The sequence below is a fragment of the Calidris pugnax genome, unplaced genomic scaffold (genome assembly GCF_001431845.1).
Source record: "Calidris pugnax isolate Ruff unplaced genomic scaffold, ASM143184v1 scaffold27, whole genome shotgun sequence".
Classification (NCBI taxonomy): Eukaryota; Metazoa; Chordata; class Aves; order Charadriiformes; family Scolopacidae; genus Calidris; species Calidris pugnax.
In genome coordinates this window covers 18,182,251-18,204,014 of record NW_015090893.1, presented here as the reverse complement: position 1 = coordinate 18,204,014, position 21,764 = coordinate 18,182,251, and the positions used below count along the sequence as shown (strand labels likewise).

The 21,764-nt window shown below is 42.9% G+C and overlaps 1 protein-coding gene across 2 annotated transcripts in view; it reads right to left on the bottom strand.

Annotated features, from left to right (window-relative positions):
- Nucleotides 1–1,184: 1,184 nt before the first annotated feature.
- Nucleotides 1,185–21,764, bottom strand: part of RAD50 (RAD50 homolog, double strand break repair protein) — a 40,552-nt gene continuing 19,972 nt past the window's right edge. Inside the window, exons 15-29 of one of the 2 annotated variants that reach the window (XR_001412711.1) lie at nt 19,024–19,213; nt 18,561–18,687; nt 18,131–18,324; nt 17,723–17,833; nt 17,086–17,178; nt 16,892–17,005; nt 15,816–15,943; nt 14,763–14,987; nt 11,602–11,687; nt 11,027–11,169; nt 8,782–8,915; nt 8,141–8,424; nt 7,340–7,749; nt 5,071–5,245; nt 1,185–3,330 (exon numbers count right to left, since the gene is read on the bottom strand). Coding sequence is in view for 1 of the 2 variants with exons in the window: in XM_014948180.1 (XP_014803666.1) it covers nt 8,238–8,424; nt 8,782–8,915; nt 11,027–11,169; nt 11,602–11,687; nt 14,763–14,987; nt 15,816–15,943; nt 16,892–17,005; nt 17,086–17,178; nt 17,723–17,833; nt 18,131–18,324; nt 18,561–18,687; nt 19,024–19,213 (1,732 nt within the window). In the remaining variant the exon portion in view is untranslated. Of the gene's footprint in view, nt 3,331–5,070; nt 5,246–6,318; nt 8,425–8,781; nt 8,916–11,026; nt 11,170–11,601; nt 11,688–14,762; nt 14,988–15,815; nt 15,944–16,891; nt 17,006–17,085; nt 17,179–17,722; nt 17,834–18,130; nt 18,325–18,560; nt 18,688–19,023; nt 19,214–21,764 lie in introns of those variants that run through there. The other variant, XM_014948180.1, reaches the window with a different exon arrangement.

Below are 21,764 nucleotides of genomic sequence, written 5' to 3'. Positions count from 1 at the left end.
CGTGTGGGTGTTTGGGTTTTAACTAGGACTTGCTCAGCTCTGCAGCACGTATCCCGCCTGCAAGGACGGCTCCTGCAGCGCCCGGCTCGGCGCCTTCCAGCCCCACCAGGTGCTGCAACCATGGGCCATGATGGCCCACACCATCCCACATCATCCCATGTTGTCCCACACCATCCATTGCCATCCCACACCATCCCATGCCATCTCACACTGCCATACCCTGTCCCACACCATCACCATCCCATGCCATCCCACCCCATCCCAACACTTGTCCCATACCATTCCATGATGTCCCACCCCACACTTCTCCCACACCATTCCACGATGTCCCACACCGTCCCAGAAGACATCAGAAAACCAACATGGACCTGGGGACTCAAACCACCTCATCCCTGAGGAGAAGAGCAGACACGAACCCGCAGTCATTTCGCACCATGGCTGACCCATGGCCAAACCATGGCCATTAGTGGGAATTTTGTGGGGGGAAAAATGTTGACTCGTTAAAACGGCTCATTTCTTCCCCAAATTCTTCAGTGTTTTTCCCAAGTGCTGCTACAAGCACGAGCAAAGCACCTGGTGGCTCTGCCCACGCCAACACCCAACGCTGCCCCGGCTCCGGTAAGAGTGTCCAGGTGAGCCCCAGCCTTCACCTTATTCCTGGTTAGAGGCCTGTAAATAGTTATAAATTGGTAAATTCATTTAGAAAACGTAGAAACATTTAAACTTCCATAATTTATATTTTATTTTCAGTGAAGTTGAGTTGTTCCATAGCCTGAGGAAGTGCTGAGCTTCCCATTTCAAACCAGCCCCTTCCCATTTCACTGCAGTGGGGTTTTTTTTGTAAGGGGAGCTCTAACGTCACCGCGGCAGGACTGGGCTGCGCCGCTCCAGTGCCGTGCTGGTTTTCCTGGAAAAAAAGAAAAAAAGATGGTGATGATTCCCCATCACTTAATGTTCTGCAAAATGGAAAGGCTGGGTCAGAGCCAGACGGGAGCCTGGAATTTTCCCAGTGGAGGCACTGGGAGGAAGGGGCAGGAGCGGGTGTGTGTCCGGGGCAGTGTCCGTGTGTCCCAAAGCTGGAGTCTTTGGGTTCCTTGAGACGAGCAGAGAGAGCAGGATGCTGGTGTGGGATGCACCATGGCCCCAGGGAAGGCTTCTCTGATCCCATGCCCAGTGCCGTGCTGGTTTTCCTGGAAAAAAAGAAAAAAAGATGGTGATGATTCCCCATCACTTAATGTTCTGCAAAATGGAAAGGCTGGGTCAGAGCCAGACGGGAGCCTGGAATTTTCCCAGTGGAGGCACTGGGAGGAAGGGGCAGGAGCGGGTGTGTGTCCGGGGCAGTGTCCGTGTGTCCCAAAGCTGGAGTCTTTGGGTTCCTTGAGACGAGCAGACAGAGCAGGATGCTGGTGTGGGATGCACCATGGCCCCAGGGAAGGCTTCTCTGATCCCATGCCCTGGCACGGTGGTCCCGGGGGGAACACGAGGCCATGGGGGGGCTGTGGGTGGTGGGACCCCCTTGGCTGGGAACACCCCGCATCGGCAAACCCTGCGGGGAGAGCGTGTGTCACCTCCCCCAAAGGCAGATAAAAATCATTCCCCCAAACTATTGATAATGCTGAAGCGAAGCTGCTGATGGGAAAAGCTGACATGTGTCAATTGGGGTGGTGTGGGTGGAAGGACGTGCGCTGGAACGACGAGCCCAGTTCTGAGAAACGGGGCTGAGACGGGGGCTCGGGGGGAGAGAGGGGATGGTGGCCCTTGGGGAGCCCTGAGGGGCAACCAAAAGAGCTCCTTTGGTGTCTCCAGCTGCTCCCAGTGCTAACCCCAGTGGTGGCCATGAAATAGCAGGTGACACTTCTGGCTGTGCATCACCCCCAGCTGCCGGCCAAGCTGCCCTTCCCCAGGGGACAGGGGTGCGTGGAGGGGGGACACCATGTCCCCCAGGCTGCTGCCACCAGCCAGGGCGAGGGGCAGGACCCCAAGTGAGTGAACCCAGCCCAAACGGGGTCCCCTCCTCATGGAAGAGCCAGTTTTGCTTCCAGCTGTGGCCAGAGGCAGAAGGCAGAAGGGTTCCGGGGGGTCCAGCAGCTGCTGGGGGGCTGTGCCCACCCCACACTCACCCCCTCAGCTCTTCATGCCTGATTGAAGCCACCCCAAATCAGTCCCCAGCCAGTTCAGAAAAATGATCTGAGTGATTAATTCAGGTATTGCAGTTTTCCTCATCAGGCTCCTCTTGCCTCCATGCTGAGGAGGCCGAGGGTGGGTGGCAGGGGGTGAAGGCACACCCTGGGCTGGCACCCGTCAGACCTTTCCATGGCTGCACCTCTGGGTGATGACACCAGGAAACAGAAGAACCAGTTGAAGACACCCTCTGTGTCCAAAACCATGGGGTTTTCCTTTTCTTTTTTCCAGCAGTGAAGCCAAAGGTGGTTGCCCACAATGATCACACACCAACGAAGAGCAGCGGGGTGGGCTTGGGGCCATGGCCACCACCAACATGGGATGATGTTGATGGGTACAGATGGAATCAATGGACAGAAACCAATGGCCAGTGGCTGAGTCAGCTTTACAGGGGCTACAGGTTCCTGTGGCAGCGTCCCCTTCTCTTTCCTGGCTCTGCAGGAGATGGGGGAACAGCAGGTCATAATTTTAGATGGGCTGAATTTGTGTGTTTCCAGTGAAATGGGTGGCAGCTTTGTCCCAGCACCGGGCTGTCCCAGCAGGAGGAGCAGAAGGTTTCCTCCCAGTTGCCTTTGTCGTCCCCAGCTCAGGGTGGGGAGAGCCCCCCAGCACCCTGGAGGTATTTAAAATCCAGGCAGACGATGGGTGGTTTGGTCAGTGTTGGGTTGATGGTTGGACTCCATGATCTGAAAGGTCCCTTCCAACTGAGACAATCCTATGATTCTGTGATTCTCCCGTGTGATTCCTGGATGGTTCCCTCCTCCAGCAGATCCCTGCCGTGCTCCTCATGCCTCTTCCTGGCTCTTGGGGTGAGGGGAGGTGGCCGTGTCACCTTCCACCTCCACGTCCCCCCCAAGGGCAGCCCCAGCTGCACTCAGTCACAGGTTTTGTAGAGGGACAGGATGGGAACATGTAATCAAGAAACAATGTCAGAACTCATGAGGTCGAGCATATGGTGATATAAACATCTGCAGGTCTCTTCTATCATTTTTGAGGGCCTCATTTCAGACCACCCTATAAACATTTTCCCATTTCCATAACTACTCCAGTTTGCCTTCTGTTAAATCCTCATCCAGAAGCCACACCATTTTTTTCCAGGCCGTTTTCACATGTGTGCTGTTCCCTTTCTTTCAGAAGATGGTGGAGAAGCTGAAAAAAAAAAAAAAAAATTTTATAACATGAAAAAGTCACCCAAATGTGGGTCACCATCTTCTGTCTAGCATCAGCACATGTAATATCTCTGGGATCAGCGGTTGAGTTTACAAACTGCAAGTGTTTCAGAGCCTGAGCTGGGAGGGGAGCGCAGCGCAGTGCAGCTGGAGGGAAAGGTGAGCTACAGCTACAGCAATCGCTTCCTTTTCTTTTTTTTTTCCTGCATAAATCAGATTAAAGGGAGTAGGATGAAGCTGGAGGAAGGAGGGTTTGCAAATAGCATCACCTTTCCCCGCAGGTGGGATCTTGCAGGGAGCAGGGAGTATGGACTGTCCCCCCAGGTGGCCCTGGGGGGACAGTCCACAGCCCGTCATACGGAAATAGATTAGAAACGATATTTAGGGTGACATTTAAATGCTAGCAAAGTTACAAGGAGACATTAAACGATGCAGCTTCTGAAAGCATCATCTGTATTTATTGGTTTGGTTTGTGGTGTTTATTTATGGCTAATCACATCTGTTTGGTTTGGGTTTTTTTATTTTTAATTTTTAGGGCATGGGAAAGCTTTTTCCCTAAAAGGCAGAGCACAAGAGGAAAACTGGACCTCCCCGGGTACAAACTTTATGGAACTTTTGTTGGTGGAAGTAGCAAGTTACTGACATGTTCTGTAAGCCCCTTTGTTACCTCAGACAGCTCAGAAGGCAGTTTTGCTTGCAAAAATGATAATTGAAAAGATCATCTTCTCTGAAGTTTTGATCCCTTTGGGCCAAGTGCTGCCTCTGCAGCAGTGTGTGAGCAGAGAGCGCGGTATCGTCACAGTGACGCAAGCATCAGACACTTGAAGCATTGGTTTCCCACCACTAATACAAATTCCACTTAAAGACATGACTGTCTGAAGAGTCTTCTTTCTAAGGCCACTTTTTTTTTTCTAGTGAAAGCAGTTGCCACCTCGCTTACTAAGCGCCGATAAACTGAGAGTAAGCTGTTACTGAAGAAATAAATGATGTGGCACAGAGGGGGGAGGAAAGGCATTTGCTGGAGCCTCTGTCTGCTGCAGATTCCTGCCTCCAAAGGCATCCACCAGGGCCGAGGCCTGGTGTAAAACCGAGTAATATTTTTAGATATTACTGCACCCTGGGCTGCATCCCCAGCAGCATGGCTCAGGGGGGGGATTCTGCCCCTCTGCTCCGCTCTGGGGAGACACCCCCCAGTGCTGCCTCCAGCTCTGGGGCCACCACCAGCAGAAGGACATGGAGCTGTTGGAGCGGGGCCAGAGGAGGCCCCGGAGATGCTGGGAGGGCTGGAGCCCCTCTGCTGGGAGGGGGGGCCGAGAGAGTTGAGGGGGTTCAGCCTGGAGAAGAGAAGGCTCCGGGGAGACCTTGGAGCCCCTTCCAGTCCCTCAAGGGGCTCCAGGAAAGCTGGGGAGGGACTCTGGAGGAGGGAGGGGAGCCCTAGGAGGAGGGGGAAGGGTTTGACCCTGCAAGAGGGGAGATGGAGCTGAGCTGTGGGGAAGAACTTGTTTGGTGTGAGGGTGGTGAGAGCCTGGCCCAGGTTGGCCAGAGAAGCTGTGGCTGCCCCATCCCTGGAGGGGTTGAAGGGCAGGTTGGAGGGGGCTTGGAGCCACCTGGTCTGGTGGGAAGTGTCCCTGCCCAGGGCAGGGGGTGACACTGGGGGAACTTTAAGGTCCCTTCAAATCCAAACCATTCTATGATTTTCGGTTCTTAAATCATGGCATACCTGAGCGAGTATCTGCCCGTGGCTGTGCCTTCCTCATGAAGCAGTGTGCACACATGGCTAGGTGACAGATGGCTGTTGAGGAGCTGCTTTCCTCCACTGGGGTTTCTCTGCTGGAGATCCACCACAGCTCCCACCAACATGGCAAGCAGAGACCCCGTTTCTGCACCGCCGTCACCTGCCGAATGAATGACCACAATAAGCCTGTGCCTCGCCCAACCTTGAACTGTCTCTGCTCAATTCTGTGCTATAGAGGGGCTAAACTTTGTGTAACATCATGTACAGCAGTCAGGGTGACAACGCTTTTTTCCCTGATATTCTTTCTGCTCCTCTCCCCACCCTCAGGCCTCCCCCCGCAGGAGGAGGCCGGGGAGGAGGCCGGGACCGCAGGCAGGAAGCGGCGGCGGCGCAGGGATGCCCTTGACGTGGGGCTGGGGGTGGCTGATTGTGCCCGTCCCCGGCGGCGCTTCCTGTGGGTGCCCCAGGAGAGCTGGTGGCAAAGCTTCTCCACTGGTCCCAGCGGGGACCTTCGCTGTCCTCCCTCGCCCCGAGGTGCCCACAGGCAGCAGATCATGGAAGTGTTTAAAGTTCCTCCTCCATGTCATTCACGTGAGCGTATTTTTTTCATTTTCCCAGTCCAAACCCCAGGAGAGCTGGTGGCAAAGCTTCTCCACTGGCCCCAGCGGGGACCTTCGCTGTCCTCCCTCGCCCCGAGGTGCCCACAGGCAGCAGATCATGGAAGTGTTTAAAGTTCCTCCTACACGTCATCCACGTGAGCATATTTTTTTCATTTTCCCAGTCCATATCAAAACCATGGGGCTGGAGGAGTCTCTTTTCCACACTGTTAACTGTAGAGGAGCCTGTGGACTGTTCAAATGAAAGGTGAGATATAAAAATAGTAATTACAACAGGTTACCTTTTGTCATTTTAATACTGACACTTGATATAGGAGATGTTAATTTCCCACCCCATTTTCTGTATTTTTTCCAAATTCTGGCAAAAAAGTTTAATCCCCACAGTCTATGTGTGAGGAAAAACTTTGTGGGTGGGGAAGAGAAAGGCTAAATCAGGCAAAATGTGCCCAAACTACTTTATAGAGGAATCACAAATTGTGGCTTTAACGCACCCAAACTATTTGCAGAGAATTGCAAACCATGGCTTTAACAGGGGTGAGGAAAAAACCCCAGGATTCACAAAGGCTGGGGAGTTCCTTCTGAAGGCAATGTAATTCTTCATGAGCTGGGATGTATGTGTCACGCTAAAATAAACAGGTAGTGCAGGAAAATTTGAAAATTCAGAGTCTTTTTTTTTTTTTTCTTCTGTTGATAATATCTTTAAGAAAATTCCCCTTCAGGAAGTAGTACTAGAGTCAGTGAAGCTTCTTATTTAAAACTGCCAACGTAATGCATGTTAGCAGCATTTTCCTCTGCCTTCTCTCCCCCACCCCCCCCTCCAGTTTGGTGTTAATTACTTTTTCAGTGGGATTTGTGAAAGAGTGTAATTGCTAGGAAGACCCATTCATTCGCTTATCTCTGAGTGGTTTCCCGATGACTGGGGCTGCCCTGACTCTAGTGACTTGCAGTTTTAGAAAATTTAGGTGGAAATAATCCTTAGCTCAAGCGATGATTAGCCTTTAAGGCGCCGACTGCCACGTCCACGTAACCCTCTGGCCAAGCAGAAGAACACCCAGATGAAGAATGGGACCAAGGCTACTGTCGAATTTTGGCTATTTTAGTGCAGATGTTGACTACACCCTTTAGCAGGTGGTGTTGGGGGTGGGATGATGTAAGGTGAGGTGCCCAGCAGAGGCAGGAGCCACAGCAGAGTCCCCATGGAGAGGCAGGGTCACCCGTCACCGTCCCCTCGGGGCCAAGGCCTCGGGGTGCATCCTGGGGCTGCCTCTGTCCATGGTGCTTAACTGTCCCCAGGCCCCGCTGACTGGTGCGCTCCTGACCACGTCCTCACTCACTTCATCCTGGTAAATTTGGGGAAAAAAAAAGGGATTCCTGCATCCTGAAGCGTGGGGAAGGCAGCGTGCAATGTCCTCACACTCATTCCCGTATTTGCCAAAGGCACAGGTCTTGATGTTACTGAAATTAGCTTTTTTTTTTTTCCACTGTCTTCCTTTGAAACTAAGCTTTGGTCACACGCTGCCCTGCTAAGGAGGTTCAGCCAATCACCACAGGCTGAGAGGATTTAAAGAAAGTTTTAAGTCCAGCTTCTGCTTGTGGACTTGTATCCAGAGTCCAAGATAGATGAGGTGCCCCCTTACCTGGTTATGAAGAAACAGAGACCCAGAAATCACACCCCAAAGGGCTCGCGTGGCTCCAGAGGAGGCAAGGCTTGGTGCTGAGGAACCCTTGTCTGACATCTCAGGACTTGTGAGGAGCAACAGGAGTTGTCCTTTGAGGAGTGACATCCCTGATGGCTTTCCGTTGTCATTCTCAGTGGTGGGTTGCCCTTGGCCTGTGCTCTGCAGGACTGTCAGGTGCTGCTGTGTCAAGCAGAAGAGCTTCTGGAAGAACTCTGGGTGGTGCAGACGAAGCTCAGCATCCACACCAATTAACTCTTTCAGGCATTTTTGTATCTTTTTCACAGAACTTGACTGCACCTCATGGAGAATCCGAATATGACATAACTCTCGTAATTGTCACCATCATAAAGCAGGAGAGGTAAGTGACACTAAGCAAAGAGAACATGGTTAAAATATGCTTCTGTCTTCATCATCATCATCTTAAAGGTCCCTTCCAACCTAGACAATTCTGTGATTCATCTATAGATGGGAATGTCATTTATTCTGAAGAAAGCTGTTACACTTTGTGACGATTCTGACTTTGAACAGCTGGAGTAACGTCACCTTGTAGAGAAAGTAGCAAAAGTTCTCCCTGATGCCAAAGAACATCACAACTTTATTTTCACTTTAAAGTGTAAAATACATCTAAAAGTCAACTGGGTTGTATTCACTTAAATCCTTCCAAATCATGGCGGTTCTTAAAGCCAGGCACAGAAACACATAGAAAGATACAAAGTTTAAAAGTCTAATAGTTTCAGACTAGCTAAAATTGTTACAAACCTTCAGTAGTATATGATATGAAGGAACTAGATTTTCAGATGCCTTCATTTGAAGTTTGGCAGCCAAGGCAGTCTATAACACGTAATTACTAGGTATTTTAATGAACATATGAGCCCAGGGAGCTGACACTGCATTTGATGATCTCAGAGCACTGGTCGATGTTCTTCTTTATCCTGTAGAACGTTTCCACATATTCAGAACGGCCCAGAAGTTCAACAAAATCTTCATCATGAGTTATCACCAGAAGCTGGAAGTTACGCTGTTGTGAGCGGCTCTTTATAATCCTACAAAGAGATATAATTTAGTGTAAGTTTATCTAAATCCCATTCTAGTTTTAGAGAACTTATAAACACATAGTGCAAAAATATTTAACTATTGGTAATGAATGACATGAACCGTCAAGCAATCTAATGCTGATTAGCAACCCTTTGTACCCACAGAAAAAAAATCCCAAATTATTTTTTAGGAAGTATTTTTCCTCCTCCAGACAAAGGACAGGGAATCTAAAGCTCCTGCTTTGTATGTATATTCACAGATGCTGACAAAGAAACGCCAGCTTAAAATATAATTCATTTCTGCCGATTACTATTAGTGTTTGGAAAATATCCATCTTTAAGCTTGAGAAGAAGAGAATCACTTACTCCACCAGGGCATGTGCAAGAGACTCTATGTTTTCTCGATCAAGGTTGGTTGTGGGCTCATCCAGCGCCAATATGCCACAGTTGAGACAGAACGTTTCTGCCAGAGCAAGACGAATAATGAGAGAAGCAAGCACCTATGGAAAAAGAAAACAAAACACCACCAAAATCTCACTTTTCAAAGCGTTTGTAGAGGAACTCCATGTAACGTGCTGTTTTAATGCCATTACAAACCATGACTAAAGTTTACATAGTAATGTGCTGACAGTTCACAAAATGACAATCATTAGTTACTGAAAAACTACATTATATCTTCAAGTTTGAACTGAAAGATTCATTCTACAAAAGTACCGTTGGAAAAATATCAGAGAAGTCAAATACTCAAAATACAGGAGATACCAGAAGTGAGGATTTTGATCTGAGGTAAAATCGGTGGAAATCACGCCTATCGCCAAGTTTGGGTTACTGAACTCCCGACTACTTACTAAAACTGAAGCCAGAACAATGTACCACCTCACATGTTAGTTTTGTGTTAACACACCTAATATTATTAGACCTCCTGAACCAGTGAAAATTACAGAACACTCGATGGAAACTGCTGCCAAAAATATTTTCCAATTATCACAACTGCTGGCATCACAGCTCACGATCAAAGAATTCTCAGAATATAGGCTAAGAAACTGTGAACCAGTTTCACTCTCATTTACATAGGACTCCAACGTAACACCCTACACTGCTTTAGGAGAGGAGACATTTTTTGCCTGTGCTGCTGTTTTATAAGAAGATTTGGATTTCCCCCCAAATCAGGATGGAATTTTCAGAACCCAGTACACTTCTACACTCAGGTGGGAATTAATTTGACAGCATTTTTTATACTCAAGCAACAACACAATATTCATCTTCTCATGAAATAGCCTTTCATAATTCCATTGCTATAGGCACTTCAAAATGTTGTGTCTCATTTTGTTCCATTCCTTGATTTCATTTTCTACAACTCTGTACCATCTGGTCACTGAAAAGGCCTGGCTGGCAATGCAACTGCTGGAGTAAGGACCACAGTGGGAATTGCTACTCTGGGGGGTAAGAAAATAGGCAGTTTGTTACTTCAGATAAAGGCAACTCTTCCTCAACATCAGAGATCTAAACCTGTTGCCATCAAAACCCTTTCAGCTACTGCAGAGGAAAGGAACCCAGAAAGCTCCAGCTCCCACTGCAGAAGAGGCAGGTGAACGTGTCTCCCTCTTGCAACCACAGTGTCCTCCAGCCAGGCTGCCACTGGTGCCTTGCAGAGAGCCTTAAATGCAATTTAAATATCGGGGAGAGCTCTCCAGGTCTTCCATTTACAGCACAGCAGGCACAAAGGATAGGCAGAAAGTGTTCCAGCAGGGAAGAAGTAAGAGCAGCCCTGGCTGTATTTTGGTCCCTTTCTGCATTTAGGAAGATCGCTTCTTCTGGTGGAAATGATTCATCTAAGGAAGAGGCAGAGCTTCCTGCTGTAACACTGCAGGTAGCTTTGGTTGCCCAACCTGCACAACCAACACGCCAAGTGTCAAATGGCTACAAGTATTAAAGGGTTTTTCCACACCTCAGCTCTTTAAAAAAAAAAAATAAATAAAAAAAAAAACCAGTACAGATGGTGATTTTGGAGGCAGATGAAGACAACTGGTTCTTTTCTCTTTCTGAGGAATATTTTAGATGCTCTGTCATAACGTAACAGACAGGAGGAAACAACAACATGTGAGAGAAGCTGTGATGAAGCACTGATCACTGGTACCACCAAGGCCAGTGGGGCATCAGCCCATTTGGCCAGTGTGTCTCATTCACGTACCGAGACATCTGAGAGGCTGGACTGCAGAGCTCATCCTGACACAGGACAAAATGCTTAGAGGTTGTGAAAAGACAACCAAGGGCTGGCCCTCAAGAAGAGAAAACATGGGAGCAAGTCAATAGACCTAAAGCTATGGGAACCTTAGTGGTAACCAGCAGGAGACTGGGAGGATTGGAACTTGAGGAGAGAAGGAAGATGAACCCTTCCTTGCTGCAGGGACTCAGACCAGTCCCCAGCTGAACCAATGGATTTTGGCATGTTCATGCATGCTGTCAGCAAAATCCAGATACAGCAAAGGAAAGAATTCTAAACTAGAGTCGGAGTCACCTGTTCTTCAGAACATGTTACTACTCTCTTGTATTCACCTGAGTCAGTTTTCAGAATCCTCTTTACTGCATATTAACAATAAAATGCTATTACCTTTTGCCCAGCACTACACCTCCCTCGCATATCCAGTGCCGTATCTCCCTTTATCATCACCACTCTGTAATTGTAACTTCTTCTTTTATCAGAGGCTGAGACATTCTCATCTGCATCAGAACGAATTTCTATATATTCAATATCTGAAAAGGCAAAGGAGACAGTTTTTACAGTACCAAAATATTGAAAAGTATGATAGGATTAAACAGAGCTGAGAGGTATAATCTGCAGTAACCACAAAAATTCGATTCAGAACTCCCACTAATAGATACATCTTTGAAATTAGCTTTTCAAAATTGAAGGAATGAACTCATGCAGTTCCTTTGTCTCAAGGAAACCTTAACTTTGGAAAAACATCAAAAAGGGAAAAACTACTTGTATTTATCCTATAACTAACTACATAATCTCTAATAAAAGGGAGATTACAGTGGTGACCGACAGACGTAGCCTTTAGATTGGAACCAACTATTTTCAGATCCTGGATTTTCAGTGATTTGAACAAACACTTTTCAGTGTGCTGTGCTCAGTGTCAAATGAATAGGCGTGGGCAAAAATAAAAAAAATAAAATACATACCTTGTCCCCTGTAGGTACTTCGCCAAAGGTCACGAATTATTTTGTTGATTTCTTCCATCTTCATGCTATGAAACGTCATTATTGCTCTAAAGAAGAACAACAACAAAATGTAAATTGTTATAGACACAACCACGGACTGCTATGGACTACAGGAACTTTAAGGCAGGCAGCAGCTCCCTTTCCATTCTCTAAATACTTTTACTAAAAACATAATAAATACCAGTTCTTTTTGAATGCAGAAATATCTAAAGACTAACCACGCTCTATTGAGTAAATAATTCTACTCTCACAAACAGCTCAGACAAGAGGTAGGAGAGGAATGAAGACAAAAAGCTTTGCAGTCAGTCACTCAGAGAACAAGTTGACCTGACTTTTTAAGAGCTCTATAATTTCTGCAGGAGCTGTATTTTCAGACTGACACCAAGAAGATGAATCTGATGTTAAGTCTTCCAAAACAAGAGCAGTGTTATGGGCACAGTCCCCCAGCCATGCAAATAATCAGGTTTCAGTAGGAAAGGAGAGTCTGTGAAGTTTCCTCAGAGCAGAGAATTCTGTATCAAGAATATAATTGCCCAGACAGACGTTATGACTGAAGCTACCTTTCTCTTCAGCAGCAAAAGTAGCATAAGATGTCATTAATAGTTTTCAATTTAGCTTCCCTGGTTAATATATCAACATGACTTTAGGTCAATAATACATGATTCCTTGTGAAAGCACTCAAGAAGGGACAGGATGCTACATTTCTAACATGGCTTTTTAAAGAAAAACTGCTCTGTAATGAAAAAAAAAAATGCTTGCTCAATTTATGCCAATGTCTTCTTTCAAAAAGCATGGTGGAAATAAAATATACTTCTGTAATGGACTTTTACATATGTTTTTCCTACCTCCTCCCTTACAGGAATTATTTCCACCAGTTCTGGGGAAGACTGAAGTATCAACTCTAATAGGGATTGTTAACTCTGAAGAAAGTGCATTCAACTATTTACTTAATTAAACCCAAGAATGCATTCCTCATCAATATTTATCATCAACTTCTGAATATTCAAGTCAATGAAGATCAACTGATAGTGCAGAATGTTGGTTTTCCCAGCTACAGATAGTTTTCAATCTTTGGCCATTAACATTTCGTCTCACTGATTTTTCGGATGATTACCAATAAGTGATGCTTATCTATTTTTCTTGAAATGACAAGACAGGTTTCCTGTTTTGCCTTAAATAGAAACAATAGATGATTTGATACCATACAACAAGATACTGAATTCTAAAAGGGAAATTCTTGGAGTGCATTTCCATTTAAGCTGAAAAGGAAGAATGTACATGCTCTGAACAATTTAAATCTTCACAAAGTAAATTTTAGATTACTTGACATTCTAATATGAAACGTATTTATTTTATCATTAAAACTGCTTAAAACACAGTTCTTCTAGACCCGTGTGTTTAATAACTATTCAAACCTGTCTTCTCAACTTAGAAAATTCTCATCTATTTAGTTTCTCCACCATTATGCTGTACCTTCAACGACGTTTCTGCTCTCCTGTGCTCCTTTTCCCAGTACTACCTAGACCCTTTTTAATGCAGGAGACCAAAATTCCATGCTATATTCCAGACATGGGTGTATGGGGAATTCATGCAGTTGCCAGAATCTCTTTCTTTCTCTGTTTTATTCCTAATATTCAATTTATCTTTCCGTCACCAAGCACCAGTTTTGTATTTCCTGAAACACATCCACTGACTCCAAGATCCCTCCCCATTGTCCATCAAGTTGCAATAGCCCAGTGCAACTCCATCACTATAATTGAACATACAGGGGTTTTTAGGGAGCCATATGTTTTATTTTGTATTTGTTTACAAATTTTGAGATGCTATTTTGGGCCAGTCAGTCCAAGACTAGAATACAAGCTTCCAGAGGAAGCAGAAACCATCACAAAGTTTACTACACTTTCCATCAAGTGCAAGACACGCTTCTTTTGATCTTGCCTTCTCTAAGCACAAACCCACCCACGCTGGAAAAGGGGAAAAAACACCTCTATAGTTTAATATTCTTTAGTGAAAACACAACTGTTTACCTGAGAAGATGATCATGGAGAACAAGAAATCTACCTGGCATGTTAAAGTATGACCAGAAGATGCTAAAACATACTGCTATAGAAACGAAAGCAGTCTGAGAGACTATGCAAGAGAGATCTGGGTTAATAATGAAGGATTTAAACTCAACCAAAAAACCCACTCAAAATTACATGAAAAAAGGAAAAATCATCAGCAACTTTGGAAGACACGCTTATAAAAGCTTCCTAAAAATGCCTTCAAATGGAAAAAAAAGAGCACTAGGTTCAGAGGAACAGCCTGTGGCTCTACTGGCTCTTCCACTTGTTTTCACCTGAAAAACGAAGCTGAATGTGTTTGTTGTCTGGACATTCTCTAACCAGCACAGACATACATGAAAAAAGGAAAAATCATCAGCAACTTTGGAAGACACGCTTATAAAAGCTTCCTAAAAATGCCTTCAAATGGAAAAAAAAGAGCACTAGGTTCAGAGGAACAGCCTGTGGCTCTACTGGCTCTTCCACTTGTTTTCACCTGAAAAACGAAGCTGAATGTGTTTGTTGTCTGGACATTCTCTAACCACCACAGGCAACACAGCAAAAGATCATTTCCCACCAAAAAATTCATCACAGAAGGCAGAGGTTTGTGGTGTGTTGGGTTCACTCATTGTTAGCTCTCAACTGGAATTGTTGCATTGCAAATAGGAGTCCTAACGTATACAACAGTAACTCAAAAAGGGTCCTACAGAGAATTGGGAATAAAATTATAAAGATCACTTATCTAAGACTATATTAAACTCCAGTTATTACCATCAATGCATTTACTGTATGCACACTACATACATTAACTTACGAATTTCCTACATCCTACCAATTCTGTGCAGTTTGTGGCATGTTTTCATTTATTTATTTTAAAAGGTGTACCTTATTACGTTATCTTAACATTTAAATGCCTCATTTTATAAGGACAAATAATTACATCTCTCAAAGAATTATACCAATTTACTATTTCTATGTTACCCTCGGAAGTCTGAAGTTGAAAGCTGCTTTGGCATCAAGGTTATCAATAGTAATAAAGCCTAAAAACCTTAAGAATCACCCTCATACGACAATACTTACTTATCAAGAGCCTTGTAATAAAGATCCAGATCTTTGTTTGCCAGCTCTGTTGTCCTCATGATAATCATCATCTCCCTGTATTTTTCCTCCGCATCTTTGAACTGTGGCTCTCGAAGTTCCTTTTTAAAGCGAACAATCTCTTCCTCAAACCCACGCTGTCGGCCAAGTGCCACATGATGGTTTCTTTTCAGGGATTCTATTTTCTCCTCCAAATGTTTCTGCTCACTGAAACCGTAATTGATAGACAAGTCTTTTGTATTAAGTGTTTCACAATTTTTTAATCAGGGTTCCAATCTGAGTCTATGCTAGACAGTAGCTCATTATATTGCATCTATAAAGCCTGTAACACTTAAAATTATCGTACTAATGTCACTGAAACTAGGACACTGAAATAAAAATATTTTTAAGTTTGTTAAGAACATATTCAAATCACTATCCTGAGTGGGAGGGGCAAGTTATCAAGTTTGACTGCCAAAGTGCTATAGGTAGAAATATATAAAACAATTAATTTCATAGGTGAAATTAAATTAGGATACTGAGCAAAATAAGAAGAATTAATTGGGTAACCTCTAGAAAGCTAAACGATTCACACATAAGAACAGCATAGGACTAATCCCTTTCCAAAAGTGGTTATTATCTAAGCAATTAGACTACTGAAATAAATACAAAATTTGCTGCTGAGTGAGCAGACTGAAGATGAAAACTAAATATTCTTATCCAGAGACACGAATTATTTTTTAAATGTGGATTTAACTGTGGAAGTCATTTAAAACATGGATGAGATTGGAACAGGTATATGCACGTGTCCATGTCCTGGTTTCAGCTGGGATGGAGATAAATTTCTTCCCAGTAGCTGCTGTGTTTTGGATATGTATTTCTAGCTGGAAGCACTCTATCATTTCACTGAGTCATTGCTGTTACAAACCCGAGTTTGAAGGAGAAAAGTTCTACCTGAACAGGGAGAAAGGTGGGCCAGGAAACACACTCAATATTACATTCAGGCATTCAGTGAATTCTTGCCCAAAACACACCATTCTGTTTGAAGACACTTACGTTTTCAACTGCGGGACTTTCATTTCTCCCATCTCCTTCAAAAGTCTTTTTATATTGTCTTCAACTTCTTTTAGGTCTTCATTCCGTCGCCTCAAAGTAAGATTATCCTCTAACCACCTCTCCTGTACCTATTGTCACAGAAAACAAGTGATTACAGTTTATTATTATTATTATATTATTATGTTTATTATGCTATAATTATTATTATATTATTATGTTTATTATGCTGTATTTATTATCATAGAATCATAGCATTGTCCAGGCCGGAAGGAACCTCCAAAGGTCACCTAGTCCGACCTCCTCGCAGTCAGCAGGGACACCCCCAACTAGACCAGGTTGCCATTATGGTTATCATTATATTATTATTTCAGTATATTGATTCTCAATTAAAACATGAGTGCTGCATAACTGTAAAACATGCTGCAAGCATAAAATAATTAACAACGGAAATAAATGAGAACTTAACTTGTGCTAGAAATAGGGTATAGTGGAAATCAGCAGTATTATTCCATACTTCAATCTGAAATAATACTCACAGTATTTATTGTCCCAGGCAAACACAAGAGTGATCCTGTGCAAATATTAATCAACGTTTCAAACTGGGCAAAGAATTTAGGATGAGATTTAGCCAAGTCCCTCATCTCAGTTCTGTAAGTTAGACAGTAAGTGGAGGGGGTAGAACAGGTAAAGACATCTTTCCTTCAAAGAATGTGAACAGTATTTGAAATATATACAGAAGAATTTTAAGTACAGGACAAGATCTAGAGTAACTAGCAACTTTGGGTACCTGCACCTGCAACCAGTTGCAGAAATCTGCAACTTTTGATACTGGCTACATCCCAACAGACTTAACCTTCTTGGAAATACCACAAAAAGATAAAGTTTTTTAAAATGCATCTACTTTTGCAAATATGAGAGTTTTTTCAGCCTAATACATGTACAGCAGCTATTCTGACTAACAGCTGATTAAGTAAATCAGGAGACAAACTTTGCACCACTACAGACCCACGCAGAACCAAAACCGGAAATTATTTCAACTGTGCAAAATATACTTTACTGTAAAACAATACATCTACCTTTTGAGTGTCAATATCTTGTCGAATCACTTCCATCTCTTTACTTATCTTGTCCTTCTGTTTCTCACAGGCAGCTAGCTGACAATTTACTTCATCAAGTTCAGCCTCCTTTTGCTAAAGAAATAAAATGGTGTATGATTTAAATACAAGAGCGCCTTCAACGTCAACCTTTTCTTGACTGGTTTTTAGGTTACCTTTTTATACTCGGCTTTTCCTTGCTGAATATAGTTTTCGATTTCTTTCATGTACTTGTTTATATCCTTAACTTTCTCTTCTATGCTATTTATCTGCAGGGAAAATATTTCAAATGAAATGCAGTATTATGTCCAAGAACCGATACGCTCTGTATGGAAGATGAGATGCTGGATAACACTATTGTCAAAGTACAATTACTTATCTTAGAGCCTTGAGCTTTTGAAATCCAGACACTCCTTATTGCCATGAAAATGTTTCCCAAAACAAGTGGGAAATGACTCATTTCTGCTTACACAAAGGGCCCCTTCACCTGAGAAAACCAGGTTTGTCTCTTGGCAAGGATGGGTTACAGTCATTCCTCCTAGACCTCTTGGGAGCCACTCTTAGTACCATTGGTCACTAAATATTGCCAAATGTCCCTAGAAGCCTTCTGAAAAGGCTGTCAAATGTTAATTACAATTGAGTTAATCTCTTGACTTGGTCATGCTCCTTTTCTTCCCTAAAAGTTACATCAATTTTGAGCATTTGCTAAAGTCACTGCTGTTTCCTCAAGGCAAACTCATCACTGTGGCTTCCATCCATGCCCAAAAACCAGTATATAATCCTATCCCCCAGCTACACCAAAAGCAAACAGACCTTCTCTTGCATTTCTTTATTACTTGCAGTCCTTTTATTGACTAGATCCTCCTTCTCCTGCTGCAGTTTGTCTAAAGTTGTATCCAAAGGAAACACTTGTTCTTTTGCTTCCTGAAAAGAAGTTGGAGAAAGTCCTTTTTATTCTCTCACTCCATTAAAGATCAACAATTTTGCAAGTGGTAAGAAAAGTCATGTGTTTACTTCTTTTTTTGGGGGGGTGTGTTAAAAAAAATAATAATGTGAAAACATGTATTAATAAAGTTCTGGAAATTCCCAAAAATATGCAATAGCAGAACAAACATTTAAAAATACATCTTACTTGCCAGGATTACAGACAATGGGAAATACAAAAAGATCAGGGTCTTTCCAGAACAAAGCTAAGGGCTAACAATTAACAGTATTTCCTACCTTGATCTCCCTGCACAAGGACTGAACCTCGGTGGTTAATTCCACTGTCTGTTCCTCCAGCTGGCGCCGACGCTGCATGCCGCTGGCCAGCTGGAGTTTCTCCCCTTTAAGCTCATTCATGGTACTCTTCAGCTGCTGAATCTGATTTTGCTGGTCTTGCTTGAGTTTTTGATTTAACTCAATTTTACCAGTAACTGCGGATGAAAACAGACACAGGGTAAAAGAGTCAACCCGTTACTAAAAACATGCATTGTCTTCCTTATGAAAATGTAACTCTAAATCAAGCTAAATGAGCCCAAAACAAAACAATAAACTATTAGTTTATTAGTTACTTCAGAATGTAAAATAAGGAGAGTTTATACTTTAATGGCAGCAAGTTTAGAACATTATTTTCAATACAAAAATGAAATACCAGTTTTGCATGACCTACCTGTATCCCACAAGTGTTTCTTCTCTTGTTTTTCATGGCTTACTTGTAGAACAGTTCTACTTAAATCCACCCCTAGCAGCTTAGCCTCCTGCTGAGCAATTTTTCGTTCAACATCCCTAATGTCAGTCTGAAAGTATGAGGAAAAGTACTTTTATTATTGTATTAGGGTTTAACAACATATGTTTTATCTTTGGCACGCAAAAAGAAGCCTGGAGCTTGACACACACATGATTCAAGACCTTCAAATTCACCTCCTCTGCTGGAGCAATGTCAGATCGTTAGCAGCAAGGTTAGGTCAGCCCATGGACTGCTGCTGGAAACTGGATTTCCCAATTGTGAGAGGAAATCAGTTTTCACTTGAAAAGTCTTAAAACCTCAACATTTGATCACGTTATTGAATAACTACATATTTAAATGCCAGCAAGCATCATTTTACATATTAAAAGAAATTCCCAGAGCATACCTGGTGCCTTTCCATCAGCGTTACATCCTGTAAACACGCCTTGGCACCGTCCTCCTCAGACAGAGCTGTCTGCAAGAGCGACTCCTGTTCCTCTATCTCAGCCTTCAGGCTTGTTAAATCCCTGTTCGCGTTCTGTATCCTGTTTCTCAAGTCTGGGATGTCTTTTTCTTGGAGATCAACTACAGTTCGCCTGAAATAAAACATAAATCCGTAAAATTTCCTTTGTCAAAACCAGCAGCGTGAATCCAAGGCATTCAAGAAGGCAAAATCTGTGGTATGATCTAGTAAGACTAAATTTAGGCAAAATAGTATCCCCTTCAGCTTGGCCACATTTAATTAAGTTTATGTTATCTACCCAGCTAAGGTAATACATCCCTTATTTTAGACAGGTGAGATAAAATGAACAAACACACAAAATCTTTTTTGTTTTTTAACTTAATTACAGTAAGTACTGATGAGATGGTCTAAATCCACTGTACAAGAGTGCCCTCTTGTGAAGGAAAGGTCTTCCCACTACCATGTACTCTCCAAATTCTCAGAACAACGGTGTGCAAATTTCCTGAGACAGAGTTTCTTCCCAAATTCTCAGAACAACGGTGTGCAAATTTCTTGAGACAGTTTCTTCACCTACTGGCAGGAAACCTGCACACTCTTACTTTAAATGCTGTTCACACCCTAAGAAAAATAAAACAGAACTCCCAGAAAATCTCTTTAGGGCCAGTGTTATTTGTTTATGTTTTGAAAGGAGACAAGGGGAAGAGAAAAGGGAGGCAAAAACCCAGACTGTCCAGTGTTTTCATAGCTTTAAAAAATACAAATTCAGCCTGGAAATCTGAAAATACACCGCAGGCACCCTTTCTGAATTTAAGATTACTTACACTTTGCATTACCTTTTAAGTCAAAAAAAAACCCAAACAAACCTTAAAAAGGCTTTTTAAATAAATAAAGGAATAAATTCAGTCCAATCTAATACAGTTTATCAGTATCAGAGACAGAGATGCATTCCCAGATGATGGAATTGCACACAACTGAACATTAAGGAAAGATAAATGGCATTGGGAATCCACTATAAAACCCAGAGACGCCTTTTTAGAACATCATAATTCATACAAAACTGCCAGCAACAAGAACTGCTGTTAAAGGAGATGCAAATCAAGATATTACTAAAGGGTGTTTAATACAGATTCAGTTCCCATTCTGTCTACACAACTTCCATTTCAGCATTTTTAAGAAGCATATTTAAGGTGACATTGTATGAAAACATTTCAGTAACAACAAACCCAGCCTATTTTAAATTATAATGACAAAAAACAAGGAAGGGAACCGTGCCTGTATAGTGTAAATACTCAGTAGAAAACTAAGCATATAACCACCTTTTCTGCCTCGCTCTCATGAGAAGCCTCAGAGCACCCAGCATTTTTAAGAAGCATATTTAAGGTGACATTGTATGAAAACATTTCAGTAACAACAAACCCAGCCTATTTTAAATTATAATGACAAAAAACAAGGAAGGGAACCGTGCCTGTATAGTGTAAATACTCAGTAGAAAACTAAGCATATAACCACCTTTTCTGCCTCGCTCTCATGAGAAGCCTCAGAGCACCAAAATATGATAGTTTAACACTAAAGTCCAAATGAGCAGAAAAGGTAGCGAAATATTTCTGAATGAAAAGACTTTATGTAAAAAAATAAACAGTGCATAAAAATCAGATATGAACTAGATACATATTTACCATAAATGAGACAAAATTATAACCCGCAAAATCATAAAAGTTGGAAAACAAAATGGCCCTAAGCGACCAGGTTGCCCTATGGCACCTCCCGAAGACCTCTTCAACCTGAAGTCTCTTTTATTAAGCCAAGCTCATCTCTCTGTAATTAACAGTGGAAGCAAGCCCTTCTTTCAGAAATTATTTTTTTCAGATAGTGCCAGGCCCTGTGAGCCAAACCCACACCAAACAGCTGGCTCTGCACGTGTCTTCACACCTGGCAGACACGGGACTCAAACATTTCCTTCACGTTCCACACACACAGCGAGCCAGAGCAGATATCCCTCTTATTATGAGTAAATGAAGTAACTGAAAGAATCAAAACAACTGATCTTGCTTAAGTATAAGGAAAACTTGTTCAAAACCAGCGCAGAAACTGTTGAAATTACTGAATATTACTGATTGTTTCTCCTGCACAAGCAACAGACTGTCTCCATGTCAGAGGCTTACATTTAAACCACACAGCGAGCCAGAGCAGATATCCCTCTTATTATGAGTAAATGAAGTAACTGAAAGAATCAAAACAACTGATCTTGCTTAAGTATAAGGAAAACTTGTTCAAAACCAGCGCAGAAACTGTTGAAATTACTGAATATTACTGATTGTTTCTCCTGCACAAGCAACAGACTGTCTCCATGTCAGAGACTTACAAGCTTTAGGGAACAAAATGTAGTTATAAATGAACTTACCTCGCTGTTTTGAACTTTTTTCAATTTCATCTTGCAGTTTGTTCAGATCACTGTCAAAATCTTGGCTTCCACAAACATCAAGAATCTTTGCCTCTTGAAGGGACAACTCTGCTTCTTTTTTTTTTAGCTCATTACTGAAGTGAGTTCTATCACACTCTACTGATGCCAGTCGTTTGCTGAAACAGCAATGCATAAACTCTTTTATTACCAAAAAAAAAAAAAAAAAAAAAGTTTTAAAATTTTTAAAGAAAAAAAAAAAAAAATGGGAAGTTAATCTAAAATA